This window comes from Mustelus asterias, chromosome 2 (assembly GCF_964213995.1).
Source record: "Mustelus asterias chromosome 2, sMusAst1.hap1.1, whole genome shotgun sequence".
NCBI lineage: Eukaryota > Metazoa > Chordata > Chondrichthyes > Carcharhiniformes > Triakidae > Mustelus > Mustelus asterias.
In genome coordinates, this window is record NC_135802.1 from 21,303,571 (window position 1) to 21,327,924 (window position 24,354).

The 24,354-nt window shown below is 44.8% G+C and overlaps 1 protein-coding gene across 4 annotated transcripts in view; it reads right to left on the minus strand.

The window, feature by feature from the left end:
- The window catches only part of paxip1 (PAX interacting (with transcription-activation domain) protein 1), a 146,381-nt gene that overhangs the window by 100,752 nt on the left and 21,275 nt on the right, over positions 1–24,354 (minus strand). For 3 of the 4 annotated variants that reach the window (XM_078232175.1, XM_078232185.1, XM_078232206.1), the window contains 4 exons: positions 22,131–22,174; positions 14,605–14,668; positions 7,711–7,824; positions 1,190–1,819 (listed from right to left, as the gene is read on the minus strand). In XM_078232175.1, coding sequence (XP_078088301.1) covers positions 1,190–1,819; positions 7,711–7,824; positions 14,605–14,668; positions 22,131–22,174 — 852 coding nt within the window. The remainder of the gene's footprint in view (positions 1–1,189; positions 1,820–7,710; positions 7,825–14,604; positions 14,669–22,130; positions 22,175–24,354) is intronic. The other variant, XM_078232195.1, reaches the window with a different exon arrangement.

The following is a 24,354-nucleotide window of genomic DNA, read 5'->3' on the forward strand; positions in this document are numbered from 1 at the left end:
TGGGACAGTAACAAGAATCATTGAATCACTACAGTGCAGAAAAGACCATTCGGCCCATCAAGCCTGCACAGATTGTCCAAAAGACCACCCTACCTAAGCCCAATCCCCGCCCTAACCGCGCACATTGATCATGGCCAATCCACCTAACCTGCACATTTCAGACACTAAGGGACAATTTAACACGGCCAATCTAATCTGCACATCTTTGGACACTAAGGAGGCAATTTAGCATGGCTAATCAGCATAACCTACACATCTTTGGACTGTGGAAGCAGCAAGAGTCCAAAGAAAATTAAAGGCTAGAAAGAAAAAAACTTTAGCAGCAAAGAGGAAATTGCAAAATTTTCTACCACAAACTTAGAGGAAGATCCCATAAACTATTTGATAGATCAGGGAGTGTTGGAAACAGATAGCAGGACAGGTGGCATTCATGGAGAAAGATACAGAGTTAACCTTTTGGATTGGTGACCTTTCATCAGAACTTTTTGTAAAGCACTAACTTAACTAAAATATCATCAGATGTTTATGCAGAGTGAGGCTGGACTGCAGGGCTTGTGTAGTGAAAAACATACTGCAGATGCTGGAATCCAAAACAAAAACAGAAAATGCTGGAAAATCTCAACAGGTCTGACAGCATCTGTGGAGAGAGAATAGAGCCAAGATTTCCACTCTGGATGACCGTTCATCAGAGCTGGCAGCTCTGGACAAAGGGTGATCCAGACTGGAAACATTGGCTCTATTCTCTCTCCAAAGATGCTGTCAGGCTTATTGAGATTTTCCAGCATTTTTTTGTTTTTGTGTCAAAGACGACGATGGGTTGACTGCCCTACTTTCATTTCTAACTTCACATTGTGGCACTTAGTTAATCATTTTAGCATTAACAAAATAAACGATAGCCATTTACTGGTTCATTCCTCAGGGCAATCAATGCCTTGGTCAGAGGTCAAGGTGCAAGGTTTAAATTTTCAAACAATGCTTGGCAGTTAAATCTCAGTCACCATTAACTGGTGCATTCTCCATGGCAAGGCTTCTACTAGTCAGGTTCCACTTGCCAAACAGTTAGCACACTTGTCACACACAGTGTAGAGGTGTTTCCCCTGACATTGATACTCAAGTTTGTCCTGATAAGTGCAAGACAAAAGGTTTTGACAAAACGGCTTTTTTCAGCGAGGTACAATGAATCACTTACTTGTGCTACATTTGATGGCCTGGAGATCTGCTGAATATCAGCATTATTAGTTATGTTCCGCAGCGTCCTGACTGCAGGGCTCCAGGCCGCAACCATCTCGGGCCTCTCGGGGCCCTGAGTCCCTTGCCCCGAGGTCATCAAATTGCTCCTGGCCTCGGGGTTGGAGATAGTGCCAGGAACCGGGGGGACATTGGCGCACAGATTAATCAGGGCAGAGTCCTTCCCGTGGGCAAGCCGGCGCTTGGCAGTGGCCGTTGGCGGAATCTCCGCTGGGGTCCAGTTCAAGTTCCGCTCCTGCTTCTCAGGGGAAGAGTCCGAGGAGTCGTCGAACATTATTTCGCCCGTCGTTTTCTCGGGCTTCGGGGAGAAGCCTGGCATGCTCAACGGTGAGGCCCCCCGCGACGACACAGGGCTGCTCTTGGCTGAGCGCTTGAGGTCCATCTCTGGCTCCTCTTCATTTTCAGCCAGCTCTTCCTCTTCATCCTCCTCCTCCTCCTCTTCCTCCTGGATAATAAGACGGGGATGATACGTTGACTCATCTTTCCTCGATTTTGCTGCGATACTGTCCTCCACCCAGTCCGGTGTCACGATTTTAATGGTACTTCGCTTTAGAGCGCAGTTGTATTTTTCCTGTCAGAAAAGAAAACATAAGATTTAGCCTCATTTCTTTTGTCATCGAATTTAAGAAAACTCATCGCTTTTCAAGGCTGCCTTTGATTTTCTCCCTTTTATAAAAAAAACTCCTCTCGATATGAAAGGAAGTTACTCCTTATCTAGAGAAATTGGGCATGATAAAGTGTTGACAGAATGGTGACATAGTTCCAATCAGGGTGGCTTGGAGAGGAATTTGCACTTGGTGTTCCCGTGCATCTGCTGCCTTTGCTCCCTTGGTGCTGGAGGTTTGTCCTTCTATTCCTTCCCACCTCACGTACTTGACCTGACTCTCCTTAAATATATGTAAGTTGTTCCTCAACTCCACCTCAAAGCAAATTCCATATTTTAACCACAAAGTATTTTCTTTTGACTTCTTTATTAGTGATGGTCATTTATGACCCCGGTTTTGTCTCCCTCCCTGGATGGAAACAATGCTGAAGTACTGAAGGCTCTATCATATCATCCCATGGCCTTCTCTTTTTGAAAAAAAAGCCTGCCTTTTTTTGTCATCTTGGGATTTTCTTTTTACACCGTCTCCTGCCAATGCAAGAGGGCCAACAACCATGTGAGCAATTGCACTTGCCCACACATGCGAGGAAAACCTAAAGCTGAATCTTGCTGACAAAAGGAAAACAGATGCACCATTTAAATTGCCACTCAATTTGAGGTTAGATAACACGTGATCTATATATTTAACATTCACATTGATTTTTGAAAATAAAATTGGTGCAGGCTTGTGTGTTCCCAACTTGGACATATTGAATCATCCAGATACAAAGCATCGGGAGAAACCAGGAGGGGGATCATCATGCACCCATAAGGAAACTTGCCAATTTCCCCACCTGCTTTTAATCTTTGTGGCTATGTCCAAGAGTTTCAGTAATTTCAGAAGCTTGTGTTGAACTATCAAGTTCCATCAGGGTCATATATGTCTCAGTAAAATTGCCACACTCACTTCCAAACTCCAGTGGATACAGGCCCAACCCGTGCAACCCAAACCGATAGGATAACCCCCTTCCTCCCAGAATCAGTAGGGTTCTTTATTTACTTTTTTGCCTTAAATTTAAAAAGTCAAGCTCTTTTACATAGTGCTACTCCAATCCAAATGGTCAAATTCTCCCACCAGTCCTAACACTGCCTAAAAAACCTGTATGGGAAATTCTCCGATCCAACCAGAGTGTCAGGTGCCCAATCAAATTAATTCTCGATTTGAAATTGCCCAAGATTAATCTGTTAAGAAACAAGTAATTAGCCGGGTTGCTGTTTTTCTCTGTCCTGAAGTTGTGGAAGGTGATATACAAAAGGCAAGGCTTTTCTTCTTCTATTCATAGGAACGTGCAAACGTACAGGGTCAGAAACGACCACATCTGTCCAAAGTTTTAGAAATGCGAACGTGCTTTCTACCTGGCTGCGCTCAATCGCTTCCTTCACCGAAAAGGTAACCACTTTCATAGGATCACAGAATCCCCAAAGAGCAGGAGGCGGCCATTCGGCCCATCGAGTCGGCACAACTCTCTGACAGAGCATCTTACCCAGGGCCACCGACCCCAGCCCGCCCTATCCCTGTAACTGCACATATTTACCCACTAATCCCCTACTCTACAAATCTTGGGACACTAAGGGGCAATTAAGCATGGCCAATCCACCTCAGCTGCACATCTTTGGACTGTGGGAGTAAAGTGGCCGAGTGTGCTGGTGTATCCACCCCCCCCAAGTGTCTAGTCTTTGTCACCCTAACCACCATTAGTCACCTTCCAACCCAGCAACTGGTGCCATGGACGAGTAGAAATTTAAAAAGCAAAATGAGTATATTTGTTCGCAATGCTTTGACTGCCTGCTTTTCTACTCTTGCACTTGCTGGATTTTTAAACAGTGAAAACAGAGTTAGGATACCGCAATGCTTTACCCTAAATTTTCTTTAAAAGGGGATAATGGAGGAGCACTGCAATCCTCACCTATTTGTACATCAGTGAAACAATGTTCACAAGAATGATCCCTGGAATGAAGAGCTTGTCGTGTGAGGAACGGCTAAGGACTCTGGGTCTGTACTCGATGGAGTTTAGAAGGATGAGGGGGTCTTATTGAAACTTACAGGATACTGCGAGGCCTGGATAGAGTGGACGTGGAGAGGATGTTTCCACTAGTAGGAGAAACTAAAACCAGAGGGCACAACCTCAGACTAAAGGGACGATCCTTTAAAACAGAGATGAGGAGGAATTTCTTCAGCCACAGAGTGGTGAATCTGTGGAACTCTTTGCCGCAGAAGGCTGTGGAGGCCAGGTCATTGAGTGTCTTTAAGACAGAGATAGATAGGTTCTTGATTAATAAGGAGATCAGGGGTTATGGGGAAAGGATAGGAGAATGTGGATTAGAAAAATATCAGTCGTGATTGAATGGCGGAGCAGACTCGATGGGCTGAGCGGCCTAATTCTGCTCCTATGTCTTATGATTAGCAAATTCCAAGCAGGTTTGGGCAGATTGTCACGAGTCCAATAACTGTGACTTTTAAAAACAAAAGGTGCTTAATTATTTTTCCCAGTTTGTTCTGCTAATCTGCAATATTTTCAGTTTCTGGTGTTTAATTTTAGATTGGGGCGGCACAGTAGCACAGTGGTTAGCACTGCTGCTTCACAGCTCCAGGGACCTGGGTTCGATTCCCGGCTTGGGTCACTGTCTGTGTGGAGTTTGCACATTCTCCTCGTGTCTGCGTGGGTTTCCTCCGGGTGCTCCGGTTTCCTCCCACAATCCAAAGATGTGCGGGTTAGGTTGATTGGCCATACTAAAAAAATTGCCCCTTAGTGTCCTGGGATGTGTAGATTAGAGGGATTAGTGGGTAAAATATGTAGGGATATGGGGATAGGGCCTGGGTGGGATTGTGGTCGGTGCAGACTCGATGGGCCGAATGGCCTCTTTCTGTACTGTAGGGTTTCTATGATTCTAAGTAGTGATTAAGATGAAGTGGAATGATATGTTCGTTTTAAAGATAGTTTTCACCCCCAGTTTAGTGTACTTTGCAAATCCCAGGCCTTCAATCTGGTAAAACATCACCAGACGTTTTACAGTAACCACCAAAATCTGGCAGCAAGTCACTTGCGGCGATACCAGGAAAGACGACCAAAAACTCGGCGAAACGAGGACGTTTTAAGAAGCGGCTTGAGAAGGGGTAGGGGGGTAGAGAGGCGCGGTAGTTGAGAGGGGGAATTGCAGGCAATGGGCTCAGCCAGCTTAAGGCATGGCTGCCAGTGGCGTAGTGATGAAATTCAGGGAAACATGAGTCAGAATTGGAGAAGCAATGGTGATCCAAATGTTGCAGGGCTGGAGGAGATTCCAGAGATGTGTGGGGGGAGGGGGGAGGAATTTGAAAACAAGAATGAGAACTTTTTTTTTAAAAAATGGAGGCGTTGCCAGACAAGGAGCCGACCGACATAGGTCAGCAAGTGCAGGAGGCTTTTCCCCCCCCCCAGAATTAGATATGGAGTTCCAGCTTAAAACTGATTTCCTAGCTTGAGTTATGGCACCACCTACCCAGCGGAACTAAACTACTCTGGTGGGAGGGGGAACCAAAGACTGGTCACAGATAGACAACTGTAAAGCTTGACTGTTAAGTCAGAGGCTACCTAGAATTAACAACAGCACCATAAACATTAAGCTCATTTCCTCCTGGAAAGAAACAACCAGCAATTCTAGCTAATAAAACCTTTTGGGCTGCAGATACTCCCACCAGGATCATTGCCGGGTATACAGCTCACGAGCATCATTTTCAGCTCTTCACATTGTTCCCCGGTTAACTCGGACAACCCACGCTGTGGCAAAAAAAAAGCCATTAAGTAGATGTTTACGGCCGCAACACAGCAGAAGAGCTTAGTCTGGCCCATGCAGGTTTGCTTTTAACAACTGGCTGTAAAAGAAAAGGCTTTTATTGGCTTGACACAGACTGGCCATTAATGTTCGCCTGAAAGCAAGTTCGGTGGGTCTGAAGAACAAGCCATTACAAGCTCCAGGCTTCAATAAAAGCAATCCGTTCTTGCACATTAAAACAAAGATGGGTAAAGGCCGTGTCTCTTTAACTAACAACATACTCTTTTCCTCTTCACCACACACAAATAAAATTACATTCAAACTACTCGGGCTGAATAAATGTCTTTCCTCAGCAACTTGCCAGTACTTCAGCACAAACAGGAAAGAGTAATTATTTCAAAATTAAGAGTAGTTTCGTAGCAAAAAAACAAGGAGGAACATTTTCCACTGGCAGAAGGGTTGCAAATCATTGAAGATAATTAGCAAGAAAGAATATCCAGGAGGGACAGCAGCACGTGGTTAAGAGATTTTGCCTAGTGCGGTTAAGAGTTGAGGGAGATCAGCCACGGTCTTACTGAATGGTGCAGCCACCTCGAAAGGGCTGCGTGGCCTACTCCTTCGATGAATTGGTGCCCTTGAAGGGCAGCTGAGAGTCAACCACATTCCTGTGGTTGTGGAGTCATACGTGGGCCAGACTGGGTAAGGACAGCAGATTTCCTTGGTTAGGCTACATTTGGAGTATTATGCGCAGTTCTGGTCACCACATCACCAGAAGGACTTGGAAGCTTTGGAGAGAGTGCAAAGGTGGTTCACCAGGATGCTGCCTGGTCTCGAGGGTGTTGGCTATGAGGAGAGGTTGAATAAACTAGAATTGTTTTCACTGGAAAGATGGAGGCTGAGGGGAGACTTGATAGAGGTCTACAAAATTATGAGGGGCACAGACAGGGTGGATAGTCAGAGGCTTTTTCTAAGGGTGAAAGTGTCAATTACAAGTTGGCACAGGTTCAAGGTGAGAGGGGGAAAGTTTAAGGGAGATGTGCGGGGGAAGTTTTACATGCAGAAAGTGGTGGGTGCCTGGAATGTGATGCCAGAGGTGGTGGTGGAAGCAGGCACACTACCAATATTTAACAGGCATCTGAATGGGTAAATTAATAGGGAGGGAATAGAGGGATTATGGACCAAGTTAGGGCAGAAGGTTTCTTTTTTAGCTTAGTTAGGGCATCATGATCGGCTCAGGCTTGGAGGGCCGAAGGGCCTGTTCCTGCATTGTCCTTTTCTTTGTTTTATTTCCTTCCCTGAAGGACATTAGTGAAGCAGATGGGGTTTTTTTTTATAACAATTGACAATGGTTTCATGGTCATCAGTAGATTCTTAATTCCAGATATTTTTCATCGAATACAAATTTCACCATCTGCCGTGGCAGGATCCAAACCCAGGTCTCCAGAACATTAGCCGAGTTTCTGGAATAAGAGTCTGGAAATAATACCACTAGGCCACCGCCTCCCCAAGGTGGAAAGCCTTCCCTGTTCCCCCACTTTTTGAGGATAATTATCACATCTCGACAATTCCAATCAACCTGCCTGAAGGCCAACCTTATCACCCAGCAACATGACAGCCACATCATTGACTCCTAACCAGCTAGCCATGGAAGTGCATCTCCCAATTCCAGATACCCAGGCTCAGCACGGGATGCTATTAGGGCTGCACAAGGTCAAAACGGTATCTACTGAAAGCAGGGGGAAGCCCACCTCCAATGAGACACACTTAGCATTCTGGGCCTCCAAGCGTCTGTATTTAGACAGAGGAAACACCAGTCTCTTCAAATGTCTCTCGAGTCAGACAGACGGAGCACAGCCCAAAAGCAGCAACATGATGTTTGCGTGCCCCGGCCATTCTATACGTTAGGAGATTGTTAACAGTAGAACCGGAGACAAAAGTCACTACCTTCAGCGGTTTAAATTGACCGTCACAAGAGTTAAAATAGTCTATGCTGCAGACACATGTCAACTGTACAACGAACATGATGTCCAGCCACAATTGCAGGCTATAACGGCAAGTGATGCACTCACCCCCTGAGGTTCTGGCACGATTAAATGGGTGCAAGCCTTATTTAGTTTGAGCTGGCAGTCTCCTCCGTAGAAAGTAATTAAAGCCCATAGTGTTTTGCGATCTTCAGCGGAAACCTGAAACAGAGAAATGTAAAGACAAACACGCTTACTTCAGATGTGCGTTAATTGATTGTATTTCTATTACTTTACTGCCATTCAGCAGAAGATAAGTAACCTGGATATTTCGCTACCACCCTGTACCCAAATTAAATGGGGGGGTGTTTTAGAATGTGACCTCCCAAGTAATTGTCAGCTCCGCACGGAGGCATTATATGTAAATTCAACACCAACTAAAGAGCCTGGTCTATTCTGAATCAGTCCTTCAACTCAACAAATTTCAGGAACTTCACATGCAAACAGAACGCTGATGACCCTGCTTCCAACAAATACAACTTCTTCTCTTTAGTGTCACCCAGCATTTATTAAGATTCCAATATAGGCTCACACCCAACCCACACAGCTCATCTCCAAATTTAAATGTTTTTATGCCAACATACAGGAATCCAGAACTCAATCAAAATCTATTTTATTTTGAAATGCTTCAGATATTGAAGATTAATAATGGTTAAACTCGAATTAAACAAAGAACAAAGAACAGTACAGCACAGGAACAGGCCCTTCGGCCCTCCAAGAATGTGCCAATCACATTGTCCTATCTAGACCAAACGCCTGTATCCCTCTATTCCTCATCTGTTCATGTGTCTATCCAGATAAGTCTTAAAGGTTCATAACATGTCTGCCTCAAGCACCTCACTTGATCGTGCATTCCAAGTCCCCACCACTCTGTAATAAACTTCCCCTGCACATCTCCACTGAACATTTCCCCCCTTACCTTAAATTTTGCCCCCTTGCAATTACAATGGATCTTTTCCCCTTAACCCAAACTCTGGACTGTGCTCCCAATAGTATTGTACTTTATCTGCAAACTGCATTGGAACAAAGGAAATGGTAGGCCATTCAGCCCCTCAAGCCTGCTCTATCGATCATTTAGATCATGGCTGATATACTCCATCTTCCCTGCGCTATCTTGACATTCTCTGATGGCTCTACTACCTCAAAATCTATTGACTTCTATCTTGAACACTCAATGACCAAGTCCCACAGTCCTCTAAATGGAGAATTCCAATGATTCACCACCCTCTGACTGAAGGAAAGAAATCCGCTGCATCTCACTCTGAAATGGCTTAGCTCTTATTCTGCGACTGTGTCTTCTGGCTCTAGATCACCCCAACCCGGGGAAACATCCTTCGCTGCATGTGGCCAGAGTACCCTGAAAATACATTTCAGTACACATGAGACAAACACAGTCACCTTCCCGCCCCACTGTTGATCAAGGTAGAAAAAAAATAACAGGGACAGCATAGGTCTAGAATTACAAATTGAAATCAGCTCATTATTTTTAAAATTTGTCTAAACCAAAATAAGGATTTCTTACTCATACTTACCCACCACTAAATTTATGAGAACCCCACTTTGGCATTTCAATTCAAGTGGGATTTGGTACAGAGCTTAAATGAATGAAGGGGGTGGGGTGGGGCGGGGGGGGGGGGGGGGGGGGGGGGGGAGAGAAAAGAAAACTACACTGATTCACTGCAAACATACTTTTATTCGCTCAGAAGTGGGCCATTCATGTCTGCATCAACTCTCCAAATGAACAATTCACTCTCCCATCTTCTCCCCACAATGCTGCACATAGTTTTTCCAGATAACAGTAATTCTCCTTTTGAATGCCTCAATTGAATCTACATCCTCCACACTCAGTGCATTCCAGACTGTAACAAGTTTTTTTTCTCATATCACTGTTGCTTCTTTTACAAATTATTTCAAATCTGTGCCATTGCGTTTTCGATCCATTGACAAGAGGGAACAACTTTTCTGGAGTTCCTCACCCTGGAACCATTCTCATCAATCTATTCTGCATCCTCTCTCCCAAGCCTGCACTTCCTTCCTAAAGTGCGGAGCCCCGACTGAATGCAATACTCCAGCGGAGGCCAAGCTAGTGCCTTATACTAGTTCAACATAACCTCCTTGCTCTTGTAATAAAGCCAAGGATATTGTACATATAAATTAGGAGCAAGAGTAGACCATTCGGGCCCCTCGAGCCTGCGCTGGCATTCAACAAGGTCATGGCCAATCTGATTTGACCTCAACTCCACTTCCCTTTGTAACCCCTTTACCATGGATTATTAACTGACAAGAGAGTCAAACTCCATCTTAAAAATATTCAATGACCTTGCCTCCACCACTCTCTGGGGAAGAAACTCTCAACACTCAGAAAAAGTTTTTCATCTCGGTCTTAAATGAGACTCACTTTTTTGCCCCCACCATAGTGATAGCAGTGTATACCATCTGTAAAAAGCACTGCAGGAACTCACCAAGGCTCCTTCATCAGCACCTTCCAAGCCCACAAGCACTACCATCTAGAAGGACATGGACAGCAGAGACATGGGAACAGGACTGCCTTCATGTTCCTCTGAGACATACACCATCCTGACTTGGAACTGTATCACGGTTCCTTCACTGCCACTGGGTCAAAACCCTGGAACTTCCTTCCTAACAGACCTGTGGGTGTTCCGACACACGTGGACAGCAATGGTTCAAGGCAGCAGCTCATCCTCTCAAGAGCAATTAGGGATGGGCAATAAATGCTAGCCTAGCCAGCGATACCCACACCCCATAAGATAATTTAAAATATATGTTTCTTTAAAAACATTCTCCCCATTTCTTTTCACTGACACGGAGAACACTTTGGACAACAGAACAGAAAGTATCTGCAGCTCTATGGGTGATAGAGTCAGAGGTTTACAGCATGGAATTAGGCCCTTCGGCCCAACTTGTCCATGCCACCCTTATTTTTTAAAACCCCGAAACTAATCCCAATTGTCCGCATTTGGCCCATATCCCTCTATGCCCATCGTACCCATGTTACTATTTAAATGCTTTTTAAAAGATAAAATTGTACCCGCCTCTACTATTACCTCTGGCAGCTTGTTCCAGACACTCACCACCCTCTGTGTGAAAAAATTGCTCCTCTGGACACTTTTGTATCTCTCCCCTCTCACCTTAAACCTATGCCCTCTAGTTTTAGACTCCCCTACCTTTGGGAAAAGGTATTGACTATCTACCTTGTCTATGTCCCTCATTATTTTATGACCTCTAAAGGTCACCCCTCAGCCTCCTACGCTCCAGAGAAAGAAATCCCAGTCTATTCAATCTATAACTCAATCCATCAAGTCCGGGTAGCATCCTAGTAAATCTTTTCTGCACTCTTTCTAGTTTAATAATATCCTTTCTATAATAGGGTGACCAGAATTGCACACAGCAGTCCAAGTGTGGCCTTACCAATGTCTTGTACAACTTCAACAAGACGTCCCAACTCCTCTATTCAATGTTCTGACCAATGAAACCAAGCATGCCAAATGTCTTCTTCACCACTCTGTCCAGCTGTGACTCCACTTTCAAGGAGCTATGAACATGTACCCCTTGATCTCTTGGTTCTGTAACTCTCCCCAACGCCCTACCATTAACTGAGTAAGTCCTGTTCTGGTTCAATCTATCAAAATGCATTACCTCGCATTTGTCGAAATTAAACTCCATCTGCCATTCGTCAGCCCACTGGCCCAATTGATGAAGATCCCGCTGCAATTGGAGATAACCTTCCTCACTGTCCACCATGCCACCAATCTTGGTGTCATCTGCAAACTTACTAACCATGCCCCCTATATTCTCACCCAAATCATTAATATAAATGACAAACAACATTGGGCCCAGCGCTGATCCCTGAGGCACACTGCTGGTCACAGGCTTCCAGTTTGAAAAACAACTCTCTACAACCACCCTCTGGCTTCTGTCAAGAAGCCAATTTTGTATCCATTTAGATACCTCACCCTGGATCCCGTGAGAATTAACTTTATGCAACAACCTACCATGCAGTACCTTGTCAAAGGCCTTGCTAAAGTCCATGTAGACATCAACTACTGCACTGCCCTCATCTACCTTCTTGGTTACCCCTTCAAAAAACTCAATCCAATTTGAGAGACATGATTTTCCACTCACAAAGCCATGCTGACTGTCCCTAATCAGTCCTTGCATCTCTAAATGCCTGTAGATCCTGTCTCTCAAAATACCTTCCAACAATTTACCCACCACAGATGTGAGGCTCACTGGCCTGTAGTTCCCAGGCTTTTCCCTGCAGCCCTTTTGAAACAAAGGCACAACATTTGCCACTCTCCAATCTTCAGGCACCTCACCCGTGATTATCGATGATTCAAATATCTCGGCTACGGGACCCGCAATTTCCTCCCTAGCCTCCCACAACGTCCTGGGATATACCTCATCAGGTCCCGCAGATTTATCTATCTTGATGCGCTTTAAGACTTCCAGCACCTCCTTCTCTGTAATACGTACACTCAAGACGTCACAATTTATTTCCCCAAGTTCCCTAACATCCATGCTTTTCTCAACAGTAAATACTGATGAGAAATATTCATTTAGGATCTCACCCATCTCTTGTGGATCCGCACATAGATGATGGTGGAGCAGGGGGTCAAGTGAACTCTAAAGATTCACTGTACCAGTCCAGACAGTCTCAAGACATAGCAAGAATGTCAAAGGAAAATAGAAATGCATACGAGAAGGTTCAATGGGGAAATAAGTCTTTAGCTTAGACACGGGGACATCTGCGTGGGTTTCCTCCTGGTGCTTCGCTTTCCTCCCACAGTCCAAAAAGGTTGATTGGCCATGATAAAATTGCCCCTTAGTGTCAGGGGAATTAGGACTGTAAACATGAGGGGTTACGGGGATGGGACCTGGAAGGGATTGTTGTTGAGGAGAAATACTTAATACAATTAATGTTACCAGAGAGGCAGTGCTGGGTAGACTAATGGGACTGAAGGTGGACAAGTCCCCGGGTCCGGATGGAATGCATCCCAGGGTATTGAAAGAAATGTCAGAGGTAATAGTGGATGCGTTAAGTGATTATTTATCAAAACTCGTTGCATTCTGGGGTAGTGCCGGTTGATTGGAAAACGGCTAATGTTACGCCGCTGTTTAGAAAAGGAAGGAGACAAAAGGCGGGTAACTATAGGCCGGTCAGCTTAACGTCTGTAGTAGGGAAAATGCTGGAATCCATTATTAAAGAAGAGATAGCAGGGCATCTGGATAGAAATGGTTCGATCAATCAGACACAGCATGGATTCATGAGGGGAAAGTCGTGCTTGACGAACATGTTGGATTTTTATGAAGATGTGACTAGGGCGGTTGATGGAGGAGAACCGGTGGATGCGGTGTTGTTGGATTTCCAAAAGGCGTTTGATAAGGTGCCCCATAAAAGGCTGCTGAAGAAGATTAGGGCACATGGAGTTGGGGGTAATGTGTTAAAGTGGATTGGGGACTGGCTATCCGACAGGAAGCAAAGAGTCGGAATAAATGGGTGTTTTTCCGGTTGGAGGAAGGTAACTAGTGGCGTGCCGCAGGGATCGGTACTCGGGCCGCAACTATTTACCATTTATATAGATGATCTGGAGGAGGGGACGGAGTGTAGGGTAACGAAGTTTGCAGACGACACAAAGATAAGTGGAAAAGTGAATCGTGTGGAGGACGGAGAAGATCTGCAGAGAGATTTGGACAGGCTGAGTGAGTGGGCGAGGATATGGCAAATGGAGTATAACGTTGAGAAATGCGAGGTTATACACTTTGGAGGAAATAATAACAAATGGGATTACTATCTCAATGGAAACAAATTAAAACATGCTACCGTGCAAAGGGACCTGGGGGTCCTTGTGCATGAGACGCAAAAGCCCAGTCTGCAGGTACAACAGGTGATCAAGAAGGCAAATGGGATGTTGGCCTATATCGCGAGGGGGATAGAATATAAAAGCAGGGATGTCTTGATGCACCTGTACAGGGCATTGGTGAGGCCGCAGCTGGAATACTGTGTGCAGTATTGGTCCCCTTATATGAGGAAGGATATATTGGCATTGGAGGGAGTGCAGAGAAGGTTCACCAGGTTGATACCGGAGATGAGGGGTTTGGATTATGAGGAGAGGCTGAGGAGATTGGGTTTGTACTCGTTGGAGTTTAGAAGGATGAGGGGGGATCTTATGGAGACTTATAAGATAATGCGGGGGCTGGATAGGGTGGAGGCGGAGAGATTCTTTCCACTTAGTAAGGAAGTTAAAACTAGAGGACACAGCCTCAAAATAAAGGGGGGTCGGTTTAAGACAGAGTTGAGGAGGAACTTCTTCTCCCAGAGGGTGGTGAATCTCTGGAATTCTCTGCCCACTGAGGTGGTGGAGGCTACCTCGCTGAATATGTTTAAAGCGCGGATGGATGGATTCCTGATCGGTAAGGGAATTAAGGGTTATGGGGATCAGGCGGGTAAGTGGTACTGATCCACGTCAGATCAGCCATGATCTTATTGAATGGCGGGGCAGGCTCGAGGGGCTAGATGGCCTACTCCTGCTCCTATTTCTTATGTTCTTATGGTGCAGGCTCGATGGGCCGAATGGCCTCCTTCTGCACTGTAGGTTCTATGATGTAAAACACTACATTCAGTATCAAAATTATCAAGGTAACAAGTTCAGAAAAATAAGGAATCCAACTTGAAAAATCAACATTTGCTACCTATTTTAAGGTGAATTGCTTGCAAGCAAATTAAACCAAAATGACGTATTGATAATTGGCCACTTCCTCTGTCAACAGTTTTAATATAAATAGCCTATTGCACGCCAGTTTAAAAAGAATTTGGTTCTTCACAACAAACAAAGGCATAACATGTGAATCACTTAAATTGGCAACTACAGCTAAAATACTTATCTTAGTCTTAAGGGATCAGTGAAAACTGTGAAGACGTACCTGAGATAAGCAAGCTGCAACTCCTGAAAATACTTGTCCTCCCTCTGGAGAGAAGCCAGCCACTCTGTGTTTGAAGTTAAGAAAATGATCTGCAAAGTTATCCTTAGTTACAAATTGCCAGAGCACTGCGACACTGGTGGACCAATTCAGTGTGTGACGAGATTCAGATTTTCACCCAAGTGTGCTAACATAAGATGGCTTGGGGATGTGGCACTGAAGGAGCGCAGAGAAACTCAAGATGTTGCAGAACTTTGGACTAGTGTGTAGCTAGCGAACGATTGAGCCAATGCAGATTTCTAGGCAGTGTAATTGTGGGCACTCAAGTACACACTTGGCTGATTGCAATGCAAAAACAATTTCCTAAAATTATAAACATGTATGTCAACATAGTGCCTTAAATGCATTATCAACTCCCTAGGTGCTTCACAAGAGCATTATAAAACCAAATATGACAAACTATTTGAGGAGATACAAGGACAGATGACCAAAAAGTTGGTGAAAGTGGTAAAATTTGAGAAGTGTCTTAAGGGAGAAAAAGTGAGGTAGAGAAATGTAGGGTGGGCTTTCCCGAGCTTGGGGCCGAGGCAACTGAAGATACGGTCAAGAACAGTGGAGTTATTAAAATCAGGAATGCGCAAGAAGCCAAAATTAGATGGGCGCAGGTATCACAAAGAATTGTGGGACCAGAGACTAGAGACAGATAATTGGAGGATCGAAACACCTAAAATATTCAAGAAGTTATAGCACGGCACTTGGACAAGGTTAACGTAATCAGGCAGATGGTTTTGGGAAATGGAAATCATGTCTCTCAAATTTAATTGAGTTTTTTGAAAGGGTAACCAAGAAGGTAGATGAGGGCAGTGCAGTTGATGTTGTCTACATGGACTTTAGCAAGGCCTTTGACAAGATACCGCATGGTAGTTTGCTGCATAAAGTTAAATCTCACGTGATCCAGGATGAGGTATCTAAATGGATACAAAATTGGCTTCTTGACAGAAGCCAGAGGGTGGTTGTAGAGAGTTGTTTCTCAAACTGGAGGCCTGTGACCAGCGGTGTGCCTCAGGGATCAGTGCTGGGCCCACTGTTATTTGTCATTTATATTAATGATTTGGATGAGAAGATAGGGGGCATGGTTAGTAAGTTTGCAGATGACACCAAGATTGGTGGCATGGTGGACAGTGAAGAAAGTTATCTCCAATTGCAACGGGATCTTGATCAATTGGGCCAGTGGGCTGTCGAACAGCAGATGGAGTTTAATTTAGACAAATGCGAGGTGATGCATTTCGGTAGATTGAACCAGGGCAGGACTGACTCAGTTAATGGTAGGGCATTGGGGAGAGTTACAGAACAAAGAGATCGAGGGGTACATATTCGTAGCTCCTTGAAAGTGGAGTCACAGGTGGACAGAGTGGTGAAGAAGGCATTCGGCATGCTTGGTTTCATTGGTCAGAACATTGAATACAGGAGTTGGGACGTCTTGTTGAAATTGTATAAGACATTGGAAAGGCCACACTTGGAATACTGTGTGCAATTCACCCGATTATAGAAAGGATATTATTCAACTAGAAAGAGTGCAGAAAAGATTTACTAGGATGCTACCGGGACTTGATGGATTGAGTTATAAGGAGGGGCTGAATAGACTGGGACTTTTTTCTCTGGAGCGTAGGAAGCTGAGGGGTGACCTTATAGAGGTCTATAAAATAATGAGGGGCATAGACAAGGTAGATAGTCAGTATATTTTCCCAAAGGTAGGGGAGTCTAAAACTAGATGGCATAGGTTTAAGATGAGGCGGGTGAGATACAAAAGTGTCCAGAGAACATAGAACATAGAACATTACAGCGCAGAACAGGCCCTTCGGCCCACGATGTTGCACCGACCAGTTAAAAAAAAACTGTGACCCTCCAACCTAAACCAATTTCTTTTCGTCCATGAACCTATCTACGGATCTCTTAAACGCCCCCAAACTAGGCGCATTTACAACTGATGCTGGCAGGGCATTCCAATCCCTCACCACCCTCTGGGTAAAGAACCTACCCCTGACATCGGTTCTATAACTACCCCCCCTCAATTTAAAGCCATGCCCCCTCGTGCTGGATTTCTCCATCAGAGGAAAAAGGCTATCACTATCCACCCTATCTAAACCTCTAATCATCTTATATGTTTCAATAAGATCCCCTCTTAGCCGCCGCCTTTCCAGCGAAAACAATCCCAAATCCCTCAGCCTCTCCTCATAGGATCTCCCCTCCATACCAGGCAACATCCTGGTAAACCTCCTCTGCACCCTCTCCAAAGCCTCCACATCCTTCCTGTAATGTGGGGACCAGAACTGCACACAGTACTCCAAGTGCGGCCGCACCAGAGTTGTGTACAGTTGCAACATAACGCTACGACTCCTAAATTCAATCCCCCTACCAATAAACGCCAAGACACCATATGCCTTCTTAACAACCTTATCTACTTGATTCCCAACTTTCAGGGATCTATGCACACATACACCTAGATCCCTCTGCTCCTCCACACTATTCAAAGTCCTCCCGTTAGCCCTATACTCAACACATCTGTTATTCCTACCAAAGTGAATTACCTCACACTTCTCCGCATTAAACTCCATCCGCCACCTCTCGGCCCAACTTTGCAACCTGTCTAAGTCTTCCTGCAAACTACGACACCCTTCCTCACTGTCTACCACACCACCGACTTTGGTGTCATCAGCAAATTTGCTAATCCACCCAACTATACCCTCATCCAGATCATTAATAAATATTACAAACAGCAGTGGCCCCAAAACAGATCCCTGAGGTACACCACTTGTAACCGCACTCCATGATGAATATTTACTATCAACCACCACCCTCTGTTTCCTATCCGCTAGCCAATTCCTGATCCAATTTCCTAGATCACCCCCAATCCCATACATCTGCATTTTCTGCAGAAGCCTACCATGGTGAACCTTATCAAACGCCTTACTAAAATCCATATATACCACGTCCACTGCCTTGCCCCCATCCACCTCCTTGGTCACTTTCTCAAAAAACTCAATAAGGTTAGTAAGGCACGACCTACCTGCCACAAAACCATGCTGACTATCACCTATCAATTCATTACTCTCCAAATAACTATAAATCCTATCCCTTATAATTTTTTCCAACATCTTGCCGACAACAGAAGTGAGACTCACCGGTCTATAATTCCCGGGGAAGTCTCTGTTCCCCTTCTTAAACAATGGGACAACATTCGCTAACCTCCAATCTTCTGGTACTATACCAGAGGCCAACGACGACCTGAAGATCAGAGCCAGAGGCTCTGCAATCACATCTCTTGCCTCCCAGAGAATCCTTGGATAAATCCCATCCGGACCAGGGGATTTATCTATTTTCAGACCCTCCAGAATATCCTGCACATCCTCCTTATCAACTGTAATACTGTCTATTCTACTCCCCTGCAACCCAGTGTCCTCCTCAGCTATATTCATGTCCCCTTGCGTGAACACCGAAGAGAAATATTGGTTCAATGCTTCACCAATCTCCTCCGGTTCCACACATAACTTCCCTCTGCCATCTATAACTGGCCCTAAACTTGCCCTAACCAACCTTCTGTTCTTGACATACCTATAGAACGCCTTAGGATTCTCTTTAACCCTATCCGCCAAAGTCTTCTCATGTCCCCTTTTAGCCCTTCTAAGCTCGCTCTTCAACTCCCTCTTAGCCAATCTAAAGCTTTCTAGTGCACTACCCGAGTGCTCACGTCTCATCCGAACATAAGCCTCCTTTTTCTTTTTAACCAACAAAGAAACTTTTTTGGTGCACCACGGTTCCCTAGCCCTACCAATTCCTCCTTGCCTGACAGGGACATACCTATCACAGACTCGCAGTAGCTGCTCCTTGAAAAAACTCCACATGTCGGACGTTCCCAGTCCCTGTAATCTCCTAGTCCAACCTATGTTTCCTAATTCTCTCCTAATAGCCTCATAATTACCCTTCCCCCAGCTAAAACCACTGGCCCGAGGTTCATGCCTATCCCTTTCCATCACTAAGGTGAACGTAACCGAATTGTGGTCACTATCACCAAAATGCACACCAACGTCCAAGTCTAGCACCTGGTCTGGCTCATTTCCCAGCACCAGATCCAATATAGCCTCACCTCTAGTTGGCCTGTCTACATACTGAGTCAAAAAACCTTCCTGCACGCTTTGAACAAAAACTGACCCCTCTAACGAGCTAGAGCTATAACAATTCCAGTCAATATTAGTCAAGTTAAAATCCCCCATAACAATTGCCCTATTACTTTCACTCCTAAGCAGGATTGACTCCGCAATCCTTTCCTCAACCTCTCTAGAACTTTTAGGAGGTCTATAAAAGACTCCCAACAGGGTGACCTCTCCTCTCCTATTTCTAATCTCCGCCCATACTACCTCAACAGATAAGTCCTCATCAAACCTCCTCTCTGACACTGTGATACAATCTCTGACCAATAATGCTACCCCTCCCCCTCTTCTACCTCCTTCCCTACTTCGACTAAAACATTTGAACCCCGGGACCTGCAGCATCCATTCCTGCCCCTGCTCTATCCATGTCTCTGAAATAGCCACAACATCGAAGTCCCAGGTACTGATCCACGCTGCAAGTTCACCCACTTTATTGCGAATACTCCTGGCATTGAAGTATACACATTTCAAACCCTGCTCCACCCCACCTCTGCAATGCCGTGCATTGCAGTCCCCATCCATGCATCCCTCACTTTCAGCCCCACTACTCAGGATCCCTCCCCCCCCCCCGAATCAGTTTAAACCTCCCTGCATGGCCTTAGCAAATTTACCCCCCAGGATATTGGTCCCCTTCTGATTAAGGTGTAGACCATCCTTCTCATAGAGGTCACACCTTCCCCAGTACGAGCCCCAATTGCTTAAGTACCTGAACCCCTCCCTCCTGCACCATCCCCTCAGCCATGAATTCAAACCTTCCCTCTCCCTATTCCTCTCTAAACTATCCCGTGGTACAGGCAAGAGTCCAGAGATAACCACTCTGTCAGTCTTGGCCTTTAGTTTCCACCCCAACTCCATAAATCCCTGCCTAATATCCCCTTCCCCTATCCTCCCTATGTCGTGTGTCCCCACATGTACAATAACTTGTGGTTTATCTCCCTCCCCCCTAAGAGTCCTGAATACCCTGTCAGACACATCCCGGACCCCAGCCCCTGGTAGGCAACACACCAACCCTGAGTCCCTACCTTTAGTTCCGACCCTCCTATCTGTCCCCTTAATTGTGGAGTCCCCAATCACAAGGCCCAGTCTTTTACAGCCCCTAACCACCTGAGCTTTCTCACTCGGCTCACCCCCAGAGATCTGCTCTCTATGCTCAGTTGATTCCTCCTCAACTGTAGCCTCCAGCACCGAAAACCTATTATGGAGGGGATCCGCCCCAGGGGATTGTCTTCCCGATTGCTTCTTACCCCTCCTCCTGGCATTGACCCAAGCCTCATTTCTAGGAGTTACTATTTCTCTATAACTCCTATCAACTTCCACCTCCGCCTCCCGAATTATGCGGAGTTCCTCTAACTCCCCCTCCAGCTCCTTTACACGCTTCTCCAGAAGCTGCAATCTAATGCACTTCTTACAACTAAAATCTCCTGAAACACTACTGGATTTCCTCACCACATACATCCCACAGGAGATGCAGCATACTGCCTGAACTGCCATCCCTGAAGCCATTACCAGCAAGAAAAAAAGAAAACAAAAAACTTCCCCACACTTATAATTAGGTTAGAGGAGGATGGAAGGGTGGGATCCTCTACCAGTGTAGAGGGGCAATGTTTTCTCACAGAGGATGGTGTGTGTCTGGAACAAGCTGCCAGAGGTAGTAGTAGAGGCGGGTACAATTTTATCTTTTAAAAAGCATTTAGATAGTTACATGGGTATGATGGGTATAGAGGGATATGGGCCAAATGCGGGCAATTGGGATTAGCTTAGGAGTTTAAAAATAAGGGCGGCATGGACAAGTTAGGCTGAAGGGCCTGCTTTCATGCTGTAAACCTCTATGATTCTATGACTATGACTCTATACTTAATCAACTCACTGGAGATATTGGGCAGCATGGTGGCAGTGGTTAGCACTGCTGCCTCAGTGCCAGGGACCGGGTTCAATTCTGGCCCTGGGTGACTGCAGTTTGCACATTCTCCCCGTGTTTGTGGGTTTCTTCCAGGCGTTTCAGTTCCCTCCCATACTCAAAAGATGCGCGGGATAGATTGAGTGGTCATGCTAAATTGACCCTGTCTGGGGGATTAGCAGGGTAAATGTGTGGGATTAGAGGATCTGGGTGGGATTGTTGTTGATGCAGGCTCAATGGGCTAAATGGCTTCCTTCTGCACTGCAGGGATTCTATTTAAGGAAGTAGCATGTGTTGTGGATAAAGGGGAACTGACTACACTTAGATTTCCAGGAGGTATTTGATAAAGTGTCACATCAAAGATTGTGGGGAAAAAAAGCTCATAGCATAAGAGGTAACATACTGGCACGGATTAAAGATTGGCTGGCTAACAAAAAGAGTGGGCATCAATGGGTCTTTTGTGACAAGGGATCAGTGCTGGGATCTCAAATGTTTACAATTTATATAAATGCCAAATTAGCTGATGACAAAGATAGATCAGAAAGTAAATTGTGAGGAGGACATAAAGAAGCAATAAGACGACAAATATAGGTTAAGTGAGTGGCAAAGATCTGGTAAATGAAGTATAATATAGAAAAATGTGAAACTGTCATTTTGGTCGCAAGAATAAAAAGCCTATTATCTAAATGGTGAAATATTGCAGGGTGAAGGTGCAGAGGGATCTGGGTGTCCTGGTGCATGAATCACAAAAGGCTAGCATGCAGGTACAGCAAGTAATTAGCAATTGAATGTTATAATTTATTGCGAGGGAGAATTGAATCCAAAAGTACGGAGGTTATGCTTCAGTTGTACATAGCACTGGTGAGACTACATTTGGAGCACTGTGTACAGTATTGGTCACCTTAAACCAACCTTTACTCATAAAACAACTCACCCATTCCAGGTATTTGTTTTAAAAGATAACTTTAAAGGAGAAGCAGCTCGGAGAAAGTTTGGCAGGCTAATACCTGGAATGGGTGAGTTGTTTATTGAGTAAAGGTTGGACAAGCTAGGCTTGTACCTGCTGGAATTTAGAACAGCAAGAAGCAATGTGATTGAAACATACAAGATCCGTGGAAAGGATGGCTCCTCTTGCGGGAGAATCTGCAACCAAGAGTCACTGATTTAAAAATAAGGAGTTGCCCATTTAAAAGAGAGATACGCTGAAACCTTGGTCCAAGTCTTTGAAAGTGCAGTTGTAAGTGATTTAGAGGATAGTTTCTCCCCCCCCACCACACACAAAATGCTGCCAGGCCTGAGTTTTTTCAGCACCTTGTTCTCCAGTATTTTTCTTTTACTTTAAGCTGCATCTTATTTTCACAAGTATCAACATGCAATTTATCTCCTGTACGGCCACAAGATTTCTTTGAACACGGAAAGGATACGGAAGGAGCTGGCCACATCGGACTGACAAAAATACCCAAGACGGCTGCAAAAGAGAGGGAAGAGTAAATAAATACCAGTTCAGCATTGATAAAAATTGTATGATTTTCCACTTTGCTCAGGTTAATAACCACCCTAGCTTGTGTGTTCAATTCATCTTCAGACTTCACCTCCACAGTTTACTGTTAAATGGGCATGGCAGCATAATGGGCTATGTTACCAGACTAGTAATCTGGAAACAGAGTTCAAATCCCATGCTGGTGGTTTGTGAATCTGACTTCAGTTAGTTGAATAAATCTGGAAGAAAAAGTAACGGTAACCATGAATACTACCAGACTGTCGTAAAACTTCCACTGTTTTATGAATGTTCTTTAGTGAAAGATAGCTGCTGTTCTTAACTGGTCTGGCTTGCATGTTACTCCAGATTAACAACATTATACTTGAATCTTAACTGCTCTTTGAAATGACCAAGTAAACTATTCAGTATTGAACCACCGCACACAAAATAGAGCTCACCACACAAACAGCAGTGGCTCAAGACAATGTCTCGAGATCAATTAGGGATGTGAAATAAACTCTGTCCTTGCCCGCGATGCTCACACCCTGTGAATTAATAAACAAGTATCCACTTACCATATGAAAAGCAGTTTAGCCAATATACCAAAATCATTAGTAGCTTTGCTCATAAGTAAACATGATCCTTAAACTTGCCCCAAGAGATTGATTTGATTAGAACACAATTCAACAATACTAAACACGGAATCACAGAAATTATATTACAGTGGGCCACTGTGCTGGTGCAAGCTCCCCAACTGAAGCAGCCTGCACCAACCCCATTTCACTGCCCTTTACTGATCAAAAGAACTCTTCTGCTTTTCGTTGAATAGTGCTACAGGTGGGCCTTGCGCTTGCACTCCCGACATCAGTATTGTTTTGTTCTCTTAAGAACATAACTAGGAGCAGGAGTAGGCCATCTGGCCCCTCGAGCCTGCTCCACCATTCAATATGATCATGACTGATCTTTTGTGGACTCAGCTCCACTTACCCGCCCGCTCACCATCACCCTTAACTCCTTCACTGTTCAAAAACGTATCTATCCTTGCCTTAAAAACATTCAATGAGAAGCGTCAACTGCTTCACTGGGCAGGGAATTCCACAGTCACAACCCTTTGTGTGAAGTTGTTCCTTCTCAACTCAGTCCTAAATCTGCTCCCCTTATTTTGAGGCTATGCCCCCTAGTTCTAGTTTCACCCACCAGTGGAAACAACTTCCCTGCTTCTATCTCATCTATTCCCTTCATAATCTTATATGTTTCTATAAAATCTCCCCTCATTCTTCTGAATTCCAATGAGTATAGCCCCAGTCTACTCAGTCTCTCCTCTTAAGCCAACCCTCTCAACTCCGAAATCAACCTCGTGAATCTCCTCTGCACCCCCTCCAGTGCCAGTATATCCTTTCTCAAGTAAGGAGACCAAAACTGTACATAGTACCCCAGGTGTGGCCTCACCAGCACCTTATACAGCTACTCGGGGGGTGGGGGTTAAACATGTGACTTCATGACTCAGACTGATGTCCGTGCAATATCACGTCATGTTCTTACTTCACCATCCGTGTGACCGACTGTAAATCAACTTATCTGGCTTTCCCACCACCTTCAGGGATCTGTGCACATGCACTCCAAAGTCCCGGAGTTCCCCTGCGTCTCTCCATAATCTTTGGTTTTATGGCATAATTCGCAATGAGTAGGTGACATAAAGTTGTTGTATTAACAGGGAGAGTACAAAATGCATTACAAGCAGAAAAGATTAAAACATTGCGAAGGGAGTTAGATAAATTGTGAAAGATACAGGCAAAGGGAAGGGAACTGGGATTCTCTCAAGAATTACTGCCAAATGGCCTCCTCACGTTATGTTTTGACCACTTAAAATTCTAACCTCACTGCAATGATCAACAAAAAGATGCTGACAATTTCAATCACTGAAGGTTGCAATAGCAGGTAACGATTTCAACTACAATGGTACATTAAATATTAGATGCTCTTTAGGTTACTGCTGGAGAATTGGATATATGTTCATAAATATTAAGGCAAGCGATTTTATTTCCATAGAATCCCTACAGTGCTGAGGGAGGCCATTCGGCCCATTGAGTCTACATCAACTCCAAAAGAGCATCTTACCTATCCCATAATCCCGCACATTTACCCTCTAGGTTAGATTAATGAGCCAT